This window comes from Acyrthosiphon pisum, chromosome A1 (genome assembly GCF_005508785.2).
Source record: "Acyrthosiphon pisum isolate AL4f chromosome A1, pea_aphid_22Mar2018_4r6ur, whole genome shotgun sequence".
Lineage (NCBI taxonomy): Eukaryota > Metazoa > Arthropoda > Insecta > Hemiptera > Aphididae > Acyrthosiphon > Acyrthosiphon pisum.
In genome coordinates this window covers 112,931,780-112,955,476 of record NC_042494.1, presented here as the reverse complement: position 1 = coordinate 112,955,476, position 23,697 = coordinate 112,931,780, and the positions used below count along the sequence as shown (strand labels likewise).

The following is a 23,697-nucleotide window of genomic DNA, read 5'->3' as shown; positions in this document are numbered from 1 at the left end:
ACAGAACTTTGAGATTGATTTCATATCTTTATTAACACCAAAGTTCTATCTTTTCTCCCAATCTCTTCAACTTACGCAAAGAAAGCCTTTTTTACTTCTCCGAAGTAGTTTTTTTGAGGATTTCAATTATTTTTCCGAAGCACGTTTTACTGTGATATACTGAGGATTATATATATTATATTTATGGATTACATTTTTTCTAATCATTATTTTTATTTGTGAATAATAATTCTATAAAAATGTTATTATTACGTCATTGATTATATCAGAGTGCTGAACATTACGACCCTTGGCCGTAAAAGTTTGTAAAAATTATTTATTATGAATGAGTTTTGTTTAACTGTACAATATTGGGATTCCACAAAAATGTAAACAAGTCGACAATTCCGATTTATGGCTAATTTTATTAATTCATCATTATTGTAGTTCGTGCAGGTTCTACATTAACTTTTAATTTATAAATTATCACATAAATATTAACTATTTTCTTCGGGTTCAACAGCAACGACCCAACTCGAAACGTAACAGAGATATACTTAAATCAAAAAAAAGGGGGGGGGATAATTGTTGATATGTTATGCACGTAGTCACCCACAACCCATAGCTGTTTACAAAATACGGCTACGACGATCCCCGGCTAAGTAATGCTTGGCTAAACAAACTTTGAGGGGGGGTCAAAAGTACCCCGTTTACGAGGGGACTATTTATAGGGTCTCGAAACAGAATTTTTGGTGGTAAAACGGGGGACCCAAGTTGAAACGCGGCGGAGATAAACTTAAATCAAAAATATACAGAGTTGTATAAAATGAGAGGACGGACTGACGGACGGACTAGCTAGCTGTTGTTGTGGGTGAGGTTCGCGGTACGGTAGCGGCCGGCGCGTAGCGGTTGCTACGGCGCGGCGTTGGAAGGGGAAGTTTGGGCGGCCGCATCTCGACGGACGAAAGAAAAGACTAACAAAACTGCAGTTTTTAGCTCTGTCTCTCTCGCACTCTGCATTCAACCTACGCGTGCGAGTGAGAGGTCCGAGCGCCGAAACGAAACTTAATGTATAATAGTCTCGCTATCGTTGTCGGTGTGCTGTTTCTTATCGGTGTTACTTATGCACAGAAAGGAGTCTCTAGCGAGACTCTTCGATACTAGCTGAATGACCCGTCGCTGCAGGTTCGGGGTAAAAATTTGAATATTACCTAAGTAAATATTAAATACCCAAAATTAAAAATATATTAAATAATATTATAATACTGCCGGTTATCCATTTAGCCAGCATAGCTGTTATAAATACAATAAACATACTCTAATTTCATAACGTGATCATAATATTTATTACAGTTCAACATCTTCTTTTAAATAAAATATCTATATTATATAATATAAATTAAAGTGCTGTTTATTCTGGTTCCGAATGCAACGGTTTTTAATAAGTCGTTTAGTAGTGCCCACCTGGCATGGAATTTACCATTATACCTACTGTAACATTATGCATTAAAATATATTTGTCATACACTCATACTGATGACAACATTAATGTACACTAAAATATTGACAAATACAAAAACAACTGTTGTATTATTATTATATTAATCAACTGAATTGATGTGTGACAGCCATACAAATATGTATAAATAAATAACGATGTGATAATAAAATAACCAGACAATGGCATGCAAAAATTCTCTGTCGAATTTCAGTGTGTAAAATTTGCTTGATTTCTCGAATAGTGTAGATTTTCATTTGGGGACAGAAAAAACAGCGCTTTCGTTTATATAAATATTATTATATTTATAGTAGTTAGTACGCTATAGTAACTTCTAGAATTCAGTTCAAATAAATGTAATCAGTCGATAATACAATATGCAGCGTACCCAAATTATATTAATATTATACATTATACTGTTACACTTATATTAGGTATTTAGGTGTGTATTGTAGTGTCTTATTGCCATGGAAAGAATGATTGAAAAAAATTCAAAATTTTAATCAATCAATGTTAATTGGATCGAACAAATAATTATCTAACACTGTAAGATATTATGTACATAAAATATATACTATACAGTGTGTAGACACTTAAAAGTAAATATACCTAATTTTAATATGTAGAATGATATATTATTATAAAAATTATTAATGAAATATTATTCCATACCTGAAACATCTTAAAATGTCGACCTAAAACTGAATGGTTTACTAATATTAAAATCATTTGTAAATAAATTAATTTCCTGATCTTGTTATTCCGATATGTGTTCAATTTACGAACTTTAAGCCTTGCGTACGTGATTCAAAATAATTGTCCACAGTGTATAAGTAACATGCCATACGCGTATATGCAAATTTTTTTATAAATTAATAATAAAATTCACAAAATGGATACGTGTCCCAATGTATTATATATTATGTATTTCTTATTACATAGACTTTTATCGTATAAAATATATGCATGTAAAAATCACACTCGGAAACTACCTATTTTTTAGTGAACATCTTCCTGTGTATCGTTATATATGCTTCCGGTATACAGTTACTCGACCCTCCCAAATAATAACATACAAATATTGTTATTTAATCAACAAAAAAATAATCAGTCAAAATATCTACTACATATATTGCACATCATATATTTCGGATTTAACTACAACATTCTAATTATTTATTTAATTAAACTGTGCATTCAAAAATTATATTAAATTGTCTTTAGCGTCTAAAAACTTTATACTTATAATATAATAATATACTATGAAATATATATCATATAATTATAATGAATATTCAACATTTAAAAATATTATTAAATAAACTTATTGTTCAACTTTTGTAACAGATTGCCTAATACAAAGTTATGATAAAAAAAAAAAAGAATGACGACTAACTCTAATGTTTTTAACCAATTTTTATATTATTTTATCGCTTTAAAATGGTCAACAATTATAGAAAAAAATATTCGTTTATCAGTTTATAATTTCTAGTTGAACAATGAATGTTACTTATTATTATAAGGAAGAAAAGTAATGACTTTGAATGATGTTTTCTTAAACAAGATATAGTTTATAAGAAGCAGAGTTTATTTAATTTACATATTTTGTTTGTAATTGTTTTGGATAAAACTGTTTGAACATTTAAAATTACCTGAACAATTCAAGTTTTTTGTCCACCCGTGTGTAACTAAGTATTTAATCTAATATTTATTACTATTTTTAAATGTGAATATCTTAGAAGTATTACTTTAAATTAAAAACATAAATTTAACTTAAATGTGATTAAATAGTTATTATAGAAAACTTTTTTATATAGTTGAAGACTTGGAGTTCATAATTCTTATTTTAATGGAGCACATTTATATTGATATGACTGTTAAATATTTTTTTCTACGTTTTATTTAAACATTATATCTTTTGAAATGCCTTTTATTCCAATTGGTATTGTCTTTTTAATTTTATTTTTAAGTGTTATGGACTAAAAAAAAACTAATGTATGTTCATAAGCATTTTTGTATAAAAATAAAATAAAACTTAACGAACTGTATTATTTTTATATATATATTAAAAAAATATATTTTTTTTTTTTAACTCACTTTACTGGAATGGGTTCAGAAAACTAAATTCGATTTTTATGTACAATGATTTATTATGTTCAATAACTTATAAGGTAATATTTTTTTTTTTATTAGGATAACTGAATTTCTTACGAGGGATCGATTTATTATAAGAACTAACTCAAAATGTACGTAAATTTAAACACATGTATTTGATTTTATATTATTGTGCTATATGATGTAGCTGTTAGGTTTATATCATTTTCTTTTGTCAGTTTCAATTTTTAAGTATGCTTTTTTAATTGTTTAAAATATTAACTTTATCAATTATAGATTTTGTTCTAATGATACTTCAAATGTATGCCATTTCCCTAGAAATTATAAATTCAATTTGAAAAAAAATAACAAACTAATTTACAATAATTATATTTTGGTTATTCTGTGATAATCAGAAACATTATTAACAACTTCAGATGTAATTATGTAAATATAGAATATTGTTTTTAAAGATTTATTTATGTAAAGTTACTTTACATGTACAATCTAGACTTTTTGTTGTTAGTCAGTTACGTCGTTCATGTTTTCCTTTTTTTATTGAATTAAAAATATTCATTTTAAATACTTCAACAATATACAATATTATAATTTATTTAACACATATTTAATCAGTCTTTAATATAATATTATATCATTAGAGACAGCCCAGTGTCTGGAGCATACCAGAAAATGTCATGCTTTTAATTAAATCCTTGAAGGTATTATTTAATATATCGTATTTTTGGCCGATCTCTTGGGTCTGTGATAAAAAGCAGTTGTTTTGTTTATTTAAAAAATATTTTTTGTTGAATCTGTATTTCGAAATATTCTCTTGAATGTCACTCATATAATACTTTTTATAGATGGGAAGGAATACAATTGATATTCTACATATTTTAGTAATTAACTCATAGATATGTGCATTACCTTTGGCTACTACAAAGCTACATAGATTCATAACGATAGTAGGTATTCGAGATAATTCCTTTATTAATCTATTTTATTTGTCTCTATTAACTTTCTGAATTCTTACTTGTTTTCAAACATTCACAAGCTAATAAATTAGTTATAAATGAATCGAGACTTATTGGTTGTAAAATGTTATCCAATATATTAAATCACACATTGGGGGTAAGTACAATTCAATCATCGTTATTAACCATAATACATTATTAAGTGTCAACAACATAGTATAATATTGCATAATCCATACAAATATTTATTATGTTTTATAAATATTATACTGATATATCAGTACTTTTCTTATAGTTAGGTTAGGTTGATGGTAAATGTATTACATTCAATTATAGATAAAATTCCTATACAAATATTAATTAAACGGTAACAAAATGATATGAATATAAATGAAAAAACTGATCGCGACTTTTATTTGAACACATTCATCAATATGATACGTTTATCATAAAAAGAACCATCAACGTTTTTTTATGCGATAAGCCTTATAAAATTGTTTAATAATTCACATTAAACTGAAGCCAATTTAAATCCTACCACGCGATTTCTTAATGTTGCTTATAATTTTTGGCAAAAAGTTGAAGTGTCTTTGAGTAGCCAGTCAACCTCTATCCTTTCTCCTCCGACTCCACTCTTACTTCCATTAAAATGGTGATTACGTCTTTCGTTGAAGGGTTTTAAATATGATTTTTGATACTCAAATCCACACCAAATATAACGTTGGAATGAGAATTACAATTTAACTAAAATTAATTACATGACTAATACTTATTTTTAAAATACACCCAGGAATAAGATTAAATATTATAATAGCATAATTATAAATTATAATTATAGTAGTTATCATGAAAAAATCCAAAACCGAAAACAAAAAACCATGTGATGGGTCTGAACGTAATCTCAGCATAGTATAGTACTTATAGTTAAAAAATTATAGTGTTAACTCATCATATTTAAGATAAAATAGTCGAGCCATTATTATTATTATATAAGTCGTTTGAAATTACTTTTAAAATATAAGTAATAGCATTGAGTATAGATAGTACTATCTATACTCAATGCTAATAGTTAAACAACTATTTTTATATTTATTGGATTATATATTATATACTATAATAATAATTAACATATTCATATATAACTTTGCACATCAATTACAAATGAAAATGTTTCAATTTAAGATTCGTGAATTTTGACTAGAATAAATTATGCTTGACCTTGTTATAATACATCCAAAACTTAGTTATTTAAACTTCAAACAACAAACAGAAATTAAGCAACAAATTTTCAAAATTCTATAATTTTTCCAAAGATTGCCAAAAATGTTAAATGAAACTTTTTGAGTAGGTACTCTTGTGTAAAAAAAATAAGACATCACAGTATATTTAGTAATCAATAATCATTAGGAAACTAAACATAAAAACTAATACCTACATTATTTTCTTCACTTACAATCTTAAGATGACGCCACACCCGTATTGTGTTGTCTCTGTCTTACACACGTAGGAGATAGACAAAACGCGTTTATGCAGTCTGAGTAGAACTTGTTCAATATTGGTTTTAGAATAAAAATACCAATTACAAAATTGAAATATGAGAATATTTTGGTGTGCAAGACAGTGCGTTTTTTAATGTTATAGGTCGTTTAAAAATTTTGAAATGGTCGTTCTTTCTAAACAATATATTGAATGTTATATTCGGCACAATGAAAACGACGTACCTACCATCTTATTCTTCAAAATATTGCCACCTTTTCATTTTATAATAGGAATTTTTTTTTCTAAAAACAAAATTGAGTGAGACTATTTAATATATTATATCTAATTTACTCAGACTGCGTAAACGCGTTTTATCTATGACCTATGTCGTACGTGTGTACGACAGATACAAACACATACGGTTGTAGCGTCTTCTTAATATCCATACATTATACATAATATAATGATATGTGAGGACTATAAGTACCTACTATTCCCTTTCCAGATCAAATGAGTTATCTTACAAAAAATATACCTATTTTCAACAAACCCATAACAAATAATCGTTTATTTACTACTTAAATTTGATTTATGCATATTTTACTAAAAAGTGAATTATGCGCTTCCAATCGTTTTCAGAATATTCACTCAACTCATATAATATAATTACTTGTTTATTTTTGTTTTCAATGTGTTTACTTATTACACTATTTAACATAATATAATAAACAATAGAAAATATAAATGTATTATTATCGTCCAGTTAATATAGTAAAACAGAGTCCTTATTATTGTTATTTATTTATTAAATTCAATTGTTTCATGATATGATGTTTGTTTAGTTTAAAAATAGCAATCAAAATAATATGCACAAATAACATTTAATGGCCACTTTTAAATACGATGCATAAGCAAAAGACTTTATAATATATTATGAGTACCTACTTAATAATTTATGCATCAACAGGCATCCATCCAAGTATACATTGTTTATACTTCAGACACGAAGGCCAAGAAATTTAATTTATGTTTAAACTCTTCCTAAACAATGTTAAGGATTTCCTTAATTTGTTTTGGCAGTGCATATTTAAATTGTCATTATCTGAACAACTAATTAAATGCCTACATTACCTTGGTGCTAAGTAGAAATACGAACTTCACAATTAAACTGTTGAGATTCGCAAGTTGTTTTTTTTTTAGTCTAATAATCATCATCTATAATGCTTAACATCTATAAAAATAAATCATTAAATAATATTTTCGTAATGATTTATTAGATTTTGAGTGAAGTAATAAATGCAGTAATATGTAATATGTTCTAATTTATTGCTCTAATAAAAATCTTAAAAATCAATAATTATTTTTTAATGAAATTTATTTTTTTAATTATGTGTAAATTTTTCTCCCCAAATGGGAGCAAGGAAAGATGAAAGCCCGAAACAGAATCATCCGATGTCTAGAATACATTCTGATGTTTATAATTACAAAATACTAAAATAATAGTGAAAATAATATTGTATGTTCAATATTATATCCGTGAACGATTACGAACACCAATTAATATTCCCTTAGACTAATTCAAGCATTCGTATAATTAGTGCCGAGGCTGGGGCACTACAGAGACGGACTGGGAAAAGCATAATATTTTCATATTATTTCTTGTTCAATAGCAATATTAATGTTTTGACAATTATTTGTTTTCAGTTTGATAATATTATAACATATAACTATATATATAAGTTATAATTGATGTACATCATAAAATATAACTTTTAACGATTGAATAAATAACTTTATATACCGGATTTATACATTTAGGGCATCTGAACCAAAAATTAATATCACAATAATATTTACGTTAATAACCTTTTAACAATGTATAATTATCGTGATCTTTAATTATTTCATAATTATTTAATTGTGGAAAAATGTTTTTAAATCTTAATAATATTAGCAGCCTAGTTAACTAATTCAAAATATACATATATCTACTAAAATAAAACCAAACTATAGTTTTGTATTATTTTCAACAAGTTACAAAAACTTTATCTACAACAGAATACAATAAATAAATTATATGTCCAACCATATAAAGGAAATATTATGACTCCATACTTTAAAGTGTAGGAGCATTGTATTATATTAAGTAGGTAACTATTTTCTAATTAATATTCATTCTCTCGGATTTGAATATAATAGAGGCCTAATAAATAATTTTTTATAAGGTATATACAATCTGTTCCTTTAGGGACAATAAAATTATGTGATATTTGAGGAAAAATAATATTTATATGAAAACATGATGGGAGAAGTCACCCAGTGGTTACACTACCCTTACTTGATAAAATAAATACAATGTGCTAATATTATAATATAATTACAACAAAAATAACAATGACAAACAATTACTTATTAGACTTTTCCACGTACGTTGCGTCAGCCCCCCCCCCCCCCAAAGGAAAATCTATAAACAAACTATACAGATATTTAGCACGTAATTCGCACGAATTCGCACGCCTATTTTGAAAATTCGCACGACCTTCCTTCCCCTAGAAAATGTAAACCTTTTCAGGCTAATGACCTCCGCTGTCGAAGCCTTTATTCTTAATAAAAAAAAATAAATAAATAACAAAAAAGCAATATTGTTCTCAACAATTTTTAAATACAAAATATCAATTAATTTATTTTATTTGAATATTTAAACTTCACACACTAATTTACAATTAATAAATATACCAACTTTGGTAGCATAAACGATTAATTAGATAATATATTGACTAATATGCATGTATTATTGGATATAAAAACAAGTTTAGTCTCGTTATGTTATCATCCCTTATATTATTTATCACCTTAATCTACCCTCCAGTGCATCATATAAACCCAGCAAACTCAAGTTAATTTTTAAAAGTAGTTCCTAGTTCCATTATAGTTAACATTCGAAATTTTAGTCCCTTAAATACGTTAGTATTAAATAATATTATATATTTTGTATGTTAAGTATTCTAAATGTATTGATTACGTTTAAAATATAATATATAATATAAGCCATTTTAATATATTCACGATACATGATCTGTGTATGAATAATTACCTAATGCAATTTTACATTTTATATTACATTTTTATAATTTTTTTCAAATAACCATTAAGTTTATTATTTTCAGATTTCAAAAATAGGGATCTCTTTAGATATCATATTTTCTTTCAATTTTATCGGCAGTTTTTTAGAAAAACTTATGTGAATATAAAAAAATAATATATTATATCCAACTTAATACAATCTCAGGACTCTAATATAATATAGATATTGAAGATACAGGTAATAAATTAATATTTTGAAAAGATAATTCTGCTTGAAAAATTATAACCGTCATAAAAGTCTCTATACTTCTAAAAATATCCCACACATCATTATAAAACCAAAGCATTTCAAGTTTTGTTTCAATTTAAAAATTAGAGTTGTGAAAAGATGAAATTATTTTAAATATAGTATTTAATATTTAATAGTATTAAAATGTTTTTAAAAAATTATCTATATAATTGGTACCTATTAAAAAATATCCATCATTTGTATAAAGATAATATCTTTGTTTATTTCATATTAATTTGTATTAACAACAAAAATTAAATAATATGCAATTGTAAATAATTTCAAATTAAATCAAATTAAATAATAAATTGTCATTAAGCTTGTTATATTTATATTAGAAAACTATAATAATAATTGTATTTAAAAGAATCATCTAATAATAATTATAAATATCATGTTTTAAATATAATTATTATTATTATCGTAACAAGTTTGATGCATCATAATTTGTGAAACACTAATAATAAATGTATTAATATACTTTTCTTATTTTTTTTTCGGAGAAAGAATAAATTATTATTTTATTCCATTTTTTGTAACCCCGAGTTTAATGGACTTAATGTACTGTAACAAATGTTCGAATGTGTTTAATATCGAGCGAGCGTATGTGCGAGATTTTTTCATTTGATAAAGTAAAAAACGGGATGCCAGTTATGAATGACTATGACATTAAGTTCTATTACAAAAATTCTATTATTAAATACATAAAGATTATTTTTTTTTCAAATTTTCCGTTAGCCTGGAAATCATCCAGTTATACTGAACACTTTATGAAAGGAACATTTATTACAATGTTATAAATAATTTATAATAAGAAAAATATGAAATGGGAGAATTAAGTATATTATAATATCCCAACGGTATATACTTGTATTTTGTGAGTAATTGAAAACCTATAATATATATTTTACATAATTATATTAATCATTTAACAAATTAAATTCTAATACGTGATTCCTATACTATTTGTCACCTATTCAACATTCAGGTTAGGTTGTCAAACATTGGCTACCTTAGGCCAAGCTACAACAGCTACACATAACTAAGGATATTTTCTTATGGAATGGAAGGGTTTTTGTAACAAAATAAAGGTAAATGAAAAATAAGAATAAAATATAAGAAAGCGGGTAAGTGAGTCGCTCTACTGTACAGTAGATTACAAGTGAATCAATTTATAATGAATTGTAGGTATTAAACTTGAATTCAAGGATATAATATCATTAGTATCATTAATATCATATACGATTCTGAGCAGAGTTGGTTTGTCAATCTGGATTTTGTATATTGTTATTATTTATTATAGCCTGTAAGTTGAATTTATATTATAATATTATAATTTTTTATTCATTTCTATGGTGATAAACAAAGCGTTGGAAATTATAAAATCCCATTTTTAGTGGTTTTTCGTAATTTTTCGGTGGTTTTTCCCGTGGCATTAAATAACTATTGAGAAAATCAAAAAATGACATCTCTAAAGTACCATCTTGATCCAATTTTTTTTCCAACAAAAATTGACGAGAGAACACAGACAATAGTCACCTCTGAATTTGTCAATCTACTATAATATGATAACTAAGAAAATAAATTTTCTTAATATGAATTTGCTATATTTATTGTATTTTTTCAAAACTTGGCAAATGACAACTCATACAACAATCACGTTCTAATAAGAAAAACATTTTTTTTATAAATTATATTTTAATCTACAGCACAGATATTTGAAATGTATTGTCACTAAGTCGATTACATCTGATTAAGTCGATTTTTAATACTTGAATGGCTTTGTGAATAATTGTTTTACTGGTTCTAACGATTCAATTACCATCAATATATAAATATTATTACGGATTCTTAAACAAATTCGGTTGAAGTTCGGCCACGACAAGAAACTATTTATAAACGTAAATAGGTAATATTCTTGTGCGATATGTAATACGAATTATTGCAGTATAGGCTACGAAAAAGCAAACTCGTGTTACTTTTATGTAATGTTTTGGTTGTAAAAATATAAAACAAACTATTGGTAATACATTTATTACATAAACTAATAAATAATAACAATAAATTCAACTAATAATAATATTTAATTACCTTGGTACTCAGTAAATTATAAGCTATTTCAATTTATCAAATTAGTATTCAAATTAATATAATATTATTTATCTAGATAAATTATCGTAGATAACCGTTAAATTTATCTAGATAAGATAATTAAATCAATAATTTTATCTGGAGAATTCAAAACACTGAATTTACCAATTGGAAAATAGGTCCAATTTTCAATAAAAAATCTTACTTAAAGTTGAATATTGAAGCATTTTTACTATTCCTAAAGGTGACGTTAAGCACAAAAAAATAAACACCCTTAGTATTGTACAACAAATACATTCATCTCTTCACTCAGAATTTAAAATGTAATTAGATAAATAAAGTCAAGCGAGTCACAAAAAGTTGAACCTTGTGTTTGGAAAAAAAATTCTAAAGAAATAACAGGACGCGGAGCTTAAGCCTTAAGAAAGTTGTATATAATATCCAGGGAAGAGAATAATACCAAAGAGAGCATTGTCCAAGACCAAAAGAAAAAAATGTTTAAACGTGCTCCGCGAAGAAAAAAAGTACAATCATAAACGACGTGACAATCATCACGTGCAATATTACAATATGGTACGGGAACGGGAAGGAGCATATAGCGATGATGAATGATATTGGGCAAGCGAGGTGGAAGAGAGTATTCGAAGGGCAAAACTAATAGGCGAGACAGTGACGACTATACACAGTGTACAAGTGGTAATAGGTCGATAGGAACACACACGCTCACACACAATGTGATTAAATTTAGATCCTCTTTGATCGCGTTCAGCCCGAGTGCTACATCATTAAATTTTGCACGAAATGCGCCCAACATTAACAATGTGGTATGCGAGTTCGACGTAGGTAGGTACCTATATTATAAATTATTATTGATGCTCATTTTGTCGACGGCGGAGTGCGGATATTGTGTCTGGTGCACACGTACGTATGGATATAATAATATATAATATCGTTTGTATTTACTCGTCGTGCTTGGCTTTCGATGATCGTTCGAAGTTTACCGTATCAGACATTTGCGACACCCCCACCGGCCGTTGACTGCCAGTCCATCAATTAATCGTCAAAAGTTCCGAGAATTATTATAGGCGGCAGACGACACCGTAGGCGGTGCACGTCTCGTCATAATTGTTATTAACCACAGTTTGTTCACGACACTACCGAGAAGGCGATGTCGGCTATAAGAGAACGATTTGCAGCTACGTCTGGGATGGTCTCTGCAAGGACAGAAATTCGGTTTCTGAATTTAATATTACGTCTTGTTCGCTGTGATAGAAGCTATAGGGGACATCTCACTCTGCAGTGATCTCTGCTGTCGAACGATGACGGTCGGACTTGACCTGTCCTAAATTGTTCGGTGTAACAATCCGCAGTACTGCAGGTGACCGTCTTGTACAAAATTATTGATGGGAATAATAGAATGATTCCGATAATTCAGACATAAGTAATTTATTGAACTATTTTTATAAGCGAGAGATTTACTTGATTAAAATAATCCAAATATTGAATAATATGAGTCAATAAAATATAATATAGTCCATGCAGTAAATAATAATACATGTGAATATAATTTTTACTATAATAGTATATATGGTCTATACATAATATTATTATAGAAGACTTCAAGATAAAAACAAAGTATAAATAAAATAATTATTTGTGCTTGAACCAAAATCAAAATAATAATAATTCTATAGTAAAATAATTTTTTTTTTTGGAAACATCATATTTTGGCAATCATTATAATATTATACTTAATAATACAGCTAAAAGCACTCTAATACTGTATCTCACTGTTCTTAACCAATTTTCAATAATAATTACGACACTGCGCATGTGTAATACAACCCCAACTGCATCCCGTTATATTTTTTTGTCTTGGAACATTTGTTCTGTATGTCACGAGAAAACCGGAAATTAAAGTAGTGAATATGATAATAAAAAGAAATTATGTTTATTGCGCATTGAGTTATTTTTTGGTTGGGCAGTTAGTGACATTTTTCAAATTTGTGATGGCTCCGCACGCCCAACGTTACACACACGACACGTCACTGGTAAAATTATTATATGAGTATTAAATTAAAGTGTACATATTATAATATAATATAAAATACAATTTTTGGACGCAGCTACAGTCGTCCCGTGCCTATACATAATACGAAGCCGCGATCGCGTGTCCTGCAAACAGATAGGTACTCCAACGGCGATTGTGCTCCAAATTTACGTAGGTTGGCACAACATAAATAATAATATATGCTCATTGAACAAAATTCTCATTCATAATTCATATTAAAAAACTGAATGTTATAAATAAAAAAAAATGTATTAACGTTTATAAAAAAAACCTCGAGGAAAGCAAAAAAACAATAAAGCCTTTCATATAGTGTTTTGTGGTAGTATGGGCAATATTTTCACACTGCTGTACAGGCGTAATATTTACGGCAATTTTGACAGCAGATTTAGCTCACAAAAATAATATATGATGAATATTTAGAATTAACCATGTTTGGAAAGCTCAAGCGCCAAAACGTTGATAAAAACAATTTTTGCATCGTTAATAATTAATTGCAATTATTATAATAAGAAATATTATGGTATCCGCTTCTTCATTTAAAGAGATTCCTACTCATGTTAAGATGTCAGACCTATATAATTATTATATAATACGACGAAAATGAAATATATTCGACTTAATAATCTTTTATGAAGACATTATAAATCACAAATTAAAATATACACTTTCAAGGAATCAGATTAATATGTAATTCCACGCTGTGGTTCGAGATGAAAATAAATGTAGTATCCGCGGATACACTTTTTACCAAGAAACGGAAGGAATTGCAAATAAACGCACTATAATGTTTACGGGGGGTGAGGTAGGGAAATATTCGTCAATCTCATACACGACTTTTTACCAAAATCCAGAAGAACACCAATTAATTAAGCGGGACAAAATTGATTTGGGGTGTTTATTTAATATATTTTATAAAGTGTGAAATGAGGAACTCGGTCAAAAGGCGATGATGGTTTATCTAAAAACAATTACGTTGGGCACGTTTTTAATAGAAATTATTACACCGTGTCACTGCCAACAATTGGTAATTGATCCAGATTATGCAAAACAATCGTTTAATAATGATGCATATCTGTGAATTAAGATTTTATCTCTTATAACTGACATGTTTTTTTTTTTTTTTACCACAGAATATAAAATTAAATAAGATAAACAATTTAGAGCTGAGACGATAATGATTAAAAAATATATACAATTATTTAATTTGATTTAGTGTTTCAAGAAAAAAGAAACAATAATACTTATAGATTTTGAAATGTTTTAATGATACACAAAATAAACTATTAATGATAGTTACATTATACCAGAATAAAAGTTTTTCGAAGCGATGATCATAAACATTTTAAAAGTTTAGTCGATTATATCTCTGGGGAATTTCAAAAAGGCAAAAGGTATATATTATTTGCTAAGGTATATATTCGCTATGGAAAATTTATGGGCTTACAAAAATTACAGATAAACGTTTAGACGAATGACAAAGATTTAAAAGTTCTAATATGTTCAAAACTTTGGATTAGAAAATACAAAAAGTTATTGAAAAAAAAGTTTGTCTCCAAATATAAAACATAAATTTTATTTGACTAAACATATTAATACCTACCTAGTTAAAGTTCTCACATGAATTTTAAAAGACAAATAGACATTTGATTATGATATTTCAAAATATTTCGTGCTCTTTTGAATTATTGACTTATGAACGATATGTTAATGTATACAACATAAAAATGAAGAGACACTAATATATTCTAATTATTAGAATCTAATATAATTCTAATATCGTATATATTTTAACACACAGCTTTTAGACTTATTTTAAAGAATTCATTTTTAAAAGAAATTATTCGAAATTGTATGTGAAACCATCTGTGCCAAATATCTAAATTACCTAATAATAATAAAAAATGGTTTATTTTATTTTTATAACCAAAAAAAATGTTAGTTAAAAAGTCAGTCACAAAAAAATATTTTTTATCCCCCTTGATACTTAAAACTAATAATAAAATTACCACTGTAAAATATAAATTTTTTGTAATTTAATAAATTGAGAGACTGTTACAGTGTAAATCATAAAGTATTTCTAATTCTAATGTATATCCATTTTAAAATTACTCAATTCATATTATCAGTTGATTTTAATTCAAAAGGATAGAAAAGTGTGAACCAATTTGATGTATTTAACTCGGGAGTAAGTATCTACTATCTACATGTATAATATGCTTATGTTTACACTTCAACATGGACCCATGCTTATATTTATATCTCATTCGGAACAAAATTATAATGTCATTAATTATTGCATACAAAATACTATTTTGTTCCTAAATTTAATTTTATTTGCGTTTCAATACCTAGCTTCTGCATTATATGAGTTATATAACTTACCAACTAGTACTTCATTCCATCGAGTGTTACATTTTTAGATTGTTTTTATGAAGTCGGTTTTTTCGTGAATGAAAAGAAAAAACACAACCATCGATATCGATTTATATTTTTCGCATTTTCAATGGTACCACACAACATGCACGCGGTCTATATAACCTTAGTCCGGTGAGTCCTACGCTACCGCCGTCTTTGTTTACGACCTGCACGCCGTCAGGAGAAGAATATTTAAGTACTGGAATTTTACGAGTCTCGCATGAATTTAACAGGACGCATTATTGCTGCGCAAAATGCGATAAAACATGCGACAGTTTCTTCTGTACGGGGCTCTATTTCACTCTAGCCGCAAAAGACTCAAACGTGACGAAGAACAGTAATAATTCGTTAGATAACCAAACTTTTGTACTTTAGCAGACACACACACACACACACACACACACACCACTTACGTATCCGTCTGATTAGGTACATTGGACAGACAGTACATTATTCCACTTAAAGTCCTTACGGCATTTCACGTGTCGTTTTGGTTTTGGTCAAACGCACGCGATCTCCACCGTGAATGGGATGTCGGTTGGACTTATATAGTAATGGTCCACAAATAAAATGAACGTGCGCAAAAGTTAGTGTAATTTAAAAAACATTAAATCAGGGGACAGTGTATAACAATATCTGACGCCATCTATTATCAAATTAATATAATTGTTTAGTATGAAAATTTAGTTGATAATGTACATCGACAATTTGTCTGCAACAAGATGGTCGTAATGTACAATAATTTTTATAAATGTATTTAAATACTTATTTATAGTAAGTATTTAGAAAGTATTTTAAATACAACTGATTTAATTTATTTGTAATTGAAAATCAAATGATTTTATGTTATGCTTTTTAAAATTCAAAAGATATGAAATAAGTCAAATTTTGTATTTTTTTTTTTTTTTTGATAATCAATATTTTATTTTATTTGAAATTAAAAACAAATTATTAAACATTTATATATTTTATGTTATATTAATAACCATTAGTTTAATTAATATTTAAGTATATCAAAATTAAAATATAACTTTTATACGATATACTTTTCATTATTCAATATAAAATTAAGTAGGTATAGTACACATATGATATATCTAATAAAACATTAATATGATAACTGATTACTAAAATTTTGAATTGATTAAGTTATTAATAATTACAAAATGTCTTGCCTACTTGTACAATTAATTAAATAAAATGAAAATAGTATTTGATAATTACGAGTATCTAAATATATTCCAAGTATTTGTTTTTGTTCTTAAATACTTTTTTCTTAAAAGTGTTTGAAATGTATTTTAAATGCTTTCTAAATGGATAAATGGTATTTGTTAATGTATTTTAATTAAAATTATTTTAATAATTTTTTTACAAAACTGCAGTATATATTATATGTAAACTGGAAAAATAATAATATAATAGGTATACCGTCATTTATTTAAATACCCATCTAAACTATGTTTTAAACTCATTCATTATTGTATGTTTTATCACTTATGAATGGATGTAAAATATAATAAAAACATTTTCTGTCATTTATAAATTCTACGTCAAATAAAAATAAAAATGCAAAACAAAATAGTTTTAAAACACTATTGAAAACAGTATAATACATGATTGTATTGTTTACTTTTTTTTGTTTATGTACATAATATAACATACGAAAAATTGAGATGCGCGGCTAAGATAGCTGTGCATTTATAGTAGTACTCAGTATTAGGTACTATAACTGATACTATTTTTTAATAACTTTTAGTACGATAAAGATAAACGGTAACTGGTAAGGTATTACATAACATTATGTTGAAATACTATAGATACTACGATAGTAATACTATTGTCTGGAAAATAAGTAATACAATAATATTATAATAGTAATAATAGTAATAAAATAAGAGATGAAATAATAGTCACCTGAGTCATAATAGGACACAAGCATTTATTCCACCCCTTTCTCATCACCAAAGAACTGGCGAAACCCCACGAAAAGTATTTATTATTCTATAGCCTTACTCTAACAGCCACTTGACGAAAAAAACAAAAATGAAGTAATATATTTTTTTTTCCATAAACTTATATACTACCTATATTTTATATCATAAATAATTGGAAATAATGTTATTTTGTATTACTCATAACCTGTATATCAAATCTAAAAGAAGGTTAAGTAACTATTGTTGTTGTAGACTTAACAGATAAAAAAAAATATATTAGTATAAAAGTAATTCTTTTTGACTTGTTAATTCTCTTGAACGTATTACTTTTTCATCCAATACTCCCCACCTGTACACATTTGTATACTTTTATCAAATACTATAAACAATATAATATATCAACTATAGGGTGTAAATATAAAATACTATTTATACTATTTCACTTATATTAAGTTATATTATTATGTTTTTTTAGGTTATATTGGTGCTAAAAAGCATTAACTATTATGAAATCACGGCTATCAGTGTCATCGTCCAGATAGTCAGCCATTGTCTTGCGTACACCAACTCATGTCTGAATCCAATATTATACGCGTTCTTATCAGAGAATTTCCGGAAGGCATTCAGAAAAGTGATAATTCCATGGAGACCGGAAGTGAACGTCCAAGGGAGATTTGCAAATGGAGACGCCCGGTCGATGGCTGTCACTAGAACGACTAGGACGACTAACAACGACATACTTTGAAACACAGGAAAGAAAACTTCGAAATACAACCAAGGATACAACATTTAAGGTATATTTTATATGTATTAAAATAATTTAAATAGGTATAGATAAAATCGAATTAACTCAATAAAATTCAGTGAGGTCTTGTGAGGTATAAGTGTGATGTGAAAAAGCAAAGTTGATACAAAATACATCGATACAGTTTCTTTTTTCAACATTTTTTAGGATTAAATAGTAATTAACAAACAGAATAAAAATAGTCGTTGTTAAACTAATTTTAAATGATTAAATTGTGCAACGAGAAAAACCGTATCTCGTTGAATATATTACAAGTATCCGGTACGTGGTATGATTTAGTTAGGATTATTGCACGCTGCCCTAGGATTTTTGGAAGAAATATAATTTACCATTATGTGTTATTATACAGTAGCAAAATAACAAAATGGAATAAAACAAGTGATCTGGCCAACGTGGTCTACCGACTACCAGTTTTTATGTGGACTTTTCATACAAGTTCATTCAAAGGACATTTAAATTAAATTGGAATTGCAGGTCTATTTTTAAAACATTGTTAAACTTAGTTAGGATATGTTTGTGGCTTATGCAAGCAACAGTTTCCAATGAATATCGTTGTATTAAGTTATTTTTAAAAGTGTTTATTTATTCATTACTCAGTAAAGTTGCAAATTTCTATTCGATACGATTACGACATATAATAAACGATTAAGGCGTACCGGTAAACAGAATGAATATTGCTCATTCTTTACTATACCTACTCGTGTTTGGTTAGGTTAGGTTAGGGAATTTTACAAGTCTCGCATGAATTTAACAGGACGCATTATCATATTACATAATATTAGGTATATACTGTGACTGTCCAGTTTGGGTATGACATGACAAAAATTAAATCCTAGAAAACGTCTGTATTTCTATTACGGAAGAAAATAAAAAATGACTAAATCTCTCCAGAGTGAGAGGCTGGTGAGACTTTATTATTAGCTTAAAAAGTAAGTTTGATATATTTTGTTGAAGTTGACCATTACGATGTACTTTTATAAACCATTTATATAGCTTAATAATAACTTTAGTAATAAAAGAAACTAATCGGCTTGACAAAAAAAAAAAAAAAAAACTATATTTTATTTTCAGCTACCTGTATTTCGATTCAAATCCAAACTTTTTATAAGCAAAAAGGTGTGTGAAAGAAAATAATAATGGAAGTTTAGACCTGGTGAGCTCTTTAAAACGGTTTAGTTAAATAAAGCCTTTGGTGAGAACTCGAGAATGCTCCTAAATTGTTGGGGACTATAGTCCCCATTCAACATTTTTCGCAATTAACCACTTCGATATTAATAATTACATAAAATATATTGATATATTATAGTAATATTTTTTACAAATAATAGGTTAGGATAAATTAATTTTTGCCAAAACAATTGCATTTACGTTTTAATAGGTTTTATTGATATTTTGATTTTTAATTACCTTAAATAATATCTTAATACTATATAATATTAATACATCAAACATTGAATCAATACTGACTTACCATAGAACGGCGAGAATAGGTTTTTGGTATAAATAGGCAATAGCTTAAAATTTATCCAAATATTTAAAAAATGGAATTGTGTATATAATGATTGTTACACGTTGTCTTGCATCCATTTTTCCGAATAACAATATAATAAATGAAAATATCATAATAGGTATACGTAAAAGTTTCATGCCCCAGCGAATAATATTTTTGAATTACTACAAAATAATTAAAATCGTTATTCTTTGTTTAATTATATATAACTTCATGCAAATTTGAACTTAAAATTAAAAAAAAAATTGTATTTGTATAATTTTGGATTTTTAAATAAACCTATATATATATATATATATATTACCTACATTTGTAAATAAAGCTAAAAAAAAAAACAGTGAGGTTTTGTATAAAATATTTAACCTTTTTTACCCAAAAACAAAAAATGTATCTATCATACACCATATATGAAAACATCTAAAGTAAGTTGAAAATTTAAAATACTTATATTAATAAGTATTGATAGCACAAAAAAAGTTTAAATAGTTTAAGTTTTTCGTGTCTTTTCACAGTTATTTTAAAAATTACTATGAATTTTAAGTTTTGACTTTCCAAAGTACTAAAATGAATAAAAAAAATCACATCATTCTCCGATGAGAATCTAATAAATTATTAAAAATAAATATTAGAATATTATTGTATTAGCTAAATTAAATTATATTAGTTAAAATTAATCGCAGTTACTACCTACTATATTTCATATATTATAAAATATAATTATCATAATATTTAGATATTTTATTTTGTTTTATTAATAGATAACATGATTTTCACTGGTTATTATAAAATAATTATTTTATAATTAAATATTTCATTTTTCTTTTACTATAACCAAGGATATTATTTTTTTTTTAAAAACATGTCTATAAACATTGCGTATCCATGTATACTATCTCTAAAAATTATCTTCTTACTCAATAATAGTTGAGTTTAGAGTTATATGATTTACCAATGAATACTTTACGAACATTTTAACTATAAGTTATAATCATAAAAATTATTCTAAAAATGTCAAGTATATAATATTATACTTCTATACCTTATGAATAAGCTAAATATATTTTATAATTTGTGTTCAAAACAAACTCCATTAAAAACTTTGTTTCTCATTTTCTTTGTTTATAGGTATGTTTCCAATTGTGTCAGCTAATAATATAATACCCAATATAGGTATAAATTATACAAAATATTTAGACGGTGATATATTATGATACCATATTTTTAAATTATTTTTATGGTTGTTTTGATATATTTTCAATATGACTACCAAATCATAATATGAAAATCAGTACCTTGTTCCTATACTTATTTTAAAGAAAGTGCAAAAAAATCAAATAAACTGATCGGAACTATTATAGGTACTTATACTGCAATATAAATAGCTTAAAACCAGTCAAAATATTTTGAGTACATATGTAATTTTGAAAGAAAATAACAATACAAGTAATAGAAAAAAGTGTAAAAGCCCTACGATTAATGTTTTTTAAATATAAAAAAAATACCTAAAATTGTTAGAGAGGAAATTGTTATTTTTCGTTCAAATATCCAACTCCGTCAAACTTTAAGCTTCAAACAGTTATAAAAAATCAGAAAATATTTTTTCAATATTTTTAAATAAAATTGCTGTTATTTATAAAAAATTTACCTTTTGAGGAAATTTGTATTAAATTTCCAAATTTTTGACCGAGATACAAAATTGTAGTCAACATGAATTGAAAAAAAAAACCAAATAGTTTTAAATGTAGCACAGAAAGAGACAACATTTTTTGAATATTTTATTATGTCTATAAAATGCTGATATATAGAGGGAAATGTTTATTCTCTGTGATTGCTACTTACTAAATAACAACTAAATAATAATATTGAATCTAACTGACAGCGTAAATATTCTCGTTTTTGCAATGTTTTTTTTTATAGTTTTATCCAATTATTATGATAATTACTAGGATATTCCTATTAATGACCCCCTCCCTTCCTCATCAGAATAGTAACTAAATCAAACTGTCTACCAAACTGCCGGACACAAAATTAATAAGCTGCACCACCTACTATATTATTCCAACGATCTAAATTTTATTCAAAGTATTATTGTTATAACTAAAATATTTGGATTTCGAAGGCATCTAATGACATTTAGTTCAGTCGTTATTACTATCAGATTTGCACGTCGTGTAATAAGGTGTGAAAATATATTTTTCTTTTATCTACCATAAAAATGAACCGACACTTGAAAACAGTTCCCTCAACTTTTCCCAGACGAAAAACTAATAAAAATGTATCCTAGTGTGTTGTAAACGATACCTACCAGAGTCGTCAAACAAAAGGTTTATGAACGAAAACACATCAGCGATAATATGAAAAAAATGTGTATTTTATAAAAAGATATAGGTAGGTACCGTAAAAGATGTACTAAATTTTAGTTAATTTTGGGTTAAGAATAATGCGTTATTGATTATAGTTTTATTGTTCAAATTGATTAACTATTAACAATATGCGTTGTCTTAAGTATATTATTTAAACCACTGAAATGTATTAAAAAAAAAAGTTCAATCATCAAAGAATATTAATCTACAACTATGTGGTAATAACACGTATATACTATAGTGATAATCATAATAATAACTAAATAAAAGAACAGTTGAACATTTTAGACACTTAAAATGCTAAATATTCATTATTTAAATCTGTACAATGCTATTATTTATAATTTTTTTTTTTCAAGTGTTATAAAATGTACCATTGTGGTGTTGTGTTTGATAATGATTTTTGTTTAACTTAAAAGCTTTTAAAAATACTTTTATTAAAAAATATTTCTTAAACTGTATAAACTATTAATTTGATTTTAAAAAATATAGATATACAAGTTCTTTAAATATTGAAAGTTTTCTTATTCCGATTGCCTTTATCAGTATAATATTATAGTTCAGTAAAGTCAAGACTTTAAAATACCAGGGGCGCCATTTCAGTTTTTTTTAAGGTGTGCAAACAATTAAAGAGGCCAATTTTTTCCCACCTCCAGGCCAATCGTTAAAAAAACGTTTCTAGTGTTTTCAGTTTTTCATTACAGATTCATTACAGTATCAAAAACATACTTAATAAAAACATATTTTTATAGTTAACACATTACATTTTACCATTCATACATTCTGTGTATATACTGTATAGTGTATAGTAAAGATATTTTTAGATAGAATAGATGCATATTATTATTATTATGTCTTTTGTCTATCAGTAACCAGGGGTGGACTGGCCCAGGGTGCTATACACCAAGTAGCACCCCGGGCCCCCGTTTGTATTTATGATCCAGGCCCCCGATTACCACAGTTGGTATACGGTATAATACTGGTATAATACGGTATTATACAAAATACAAATAAAATAACATATTTCAACATCTCTACAAATAAACAACATGTTATTCTCAATTTTTTTTTTTTTATATTTACTTATAAAACTAAGGCTCTTTCCTAATTT

The 23,697-nt window shown here is 26.6% G+C and overlaps 1 protein-coding gene across 1 annotated transcript in view; it reads left to right on the top strand.

Annotated features, from left to right (window-relative positions):
• Nucleotides 1–23,697, top strand: part of LOC100167869 (allatostatin-A receptor-like) — a 228,577-nt gene that overhangs the window by 124,655 nt on the left and 80,225 nt on the right. Inside the window, exon 4 of the mRNA XM_029488077.1 lies at nt 18,384–18,702. Within this exon, the coding sequence (XP_029343937.1) occupies nt 18,384–18,653 (270 nt within the window). The 3' untranslated portion in view covers nt 18,654–18,702. The remainder of the gene's footprint in view (nt 1–18,383; nt 18,703–23,697) is intronic.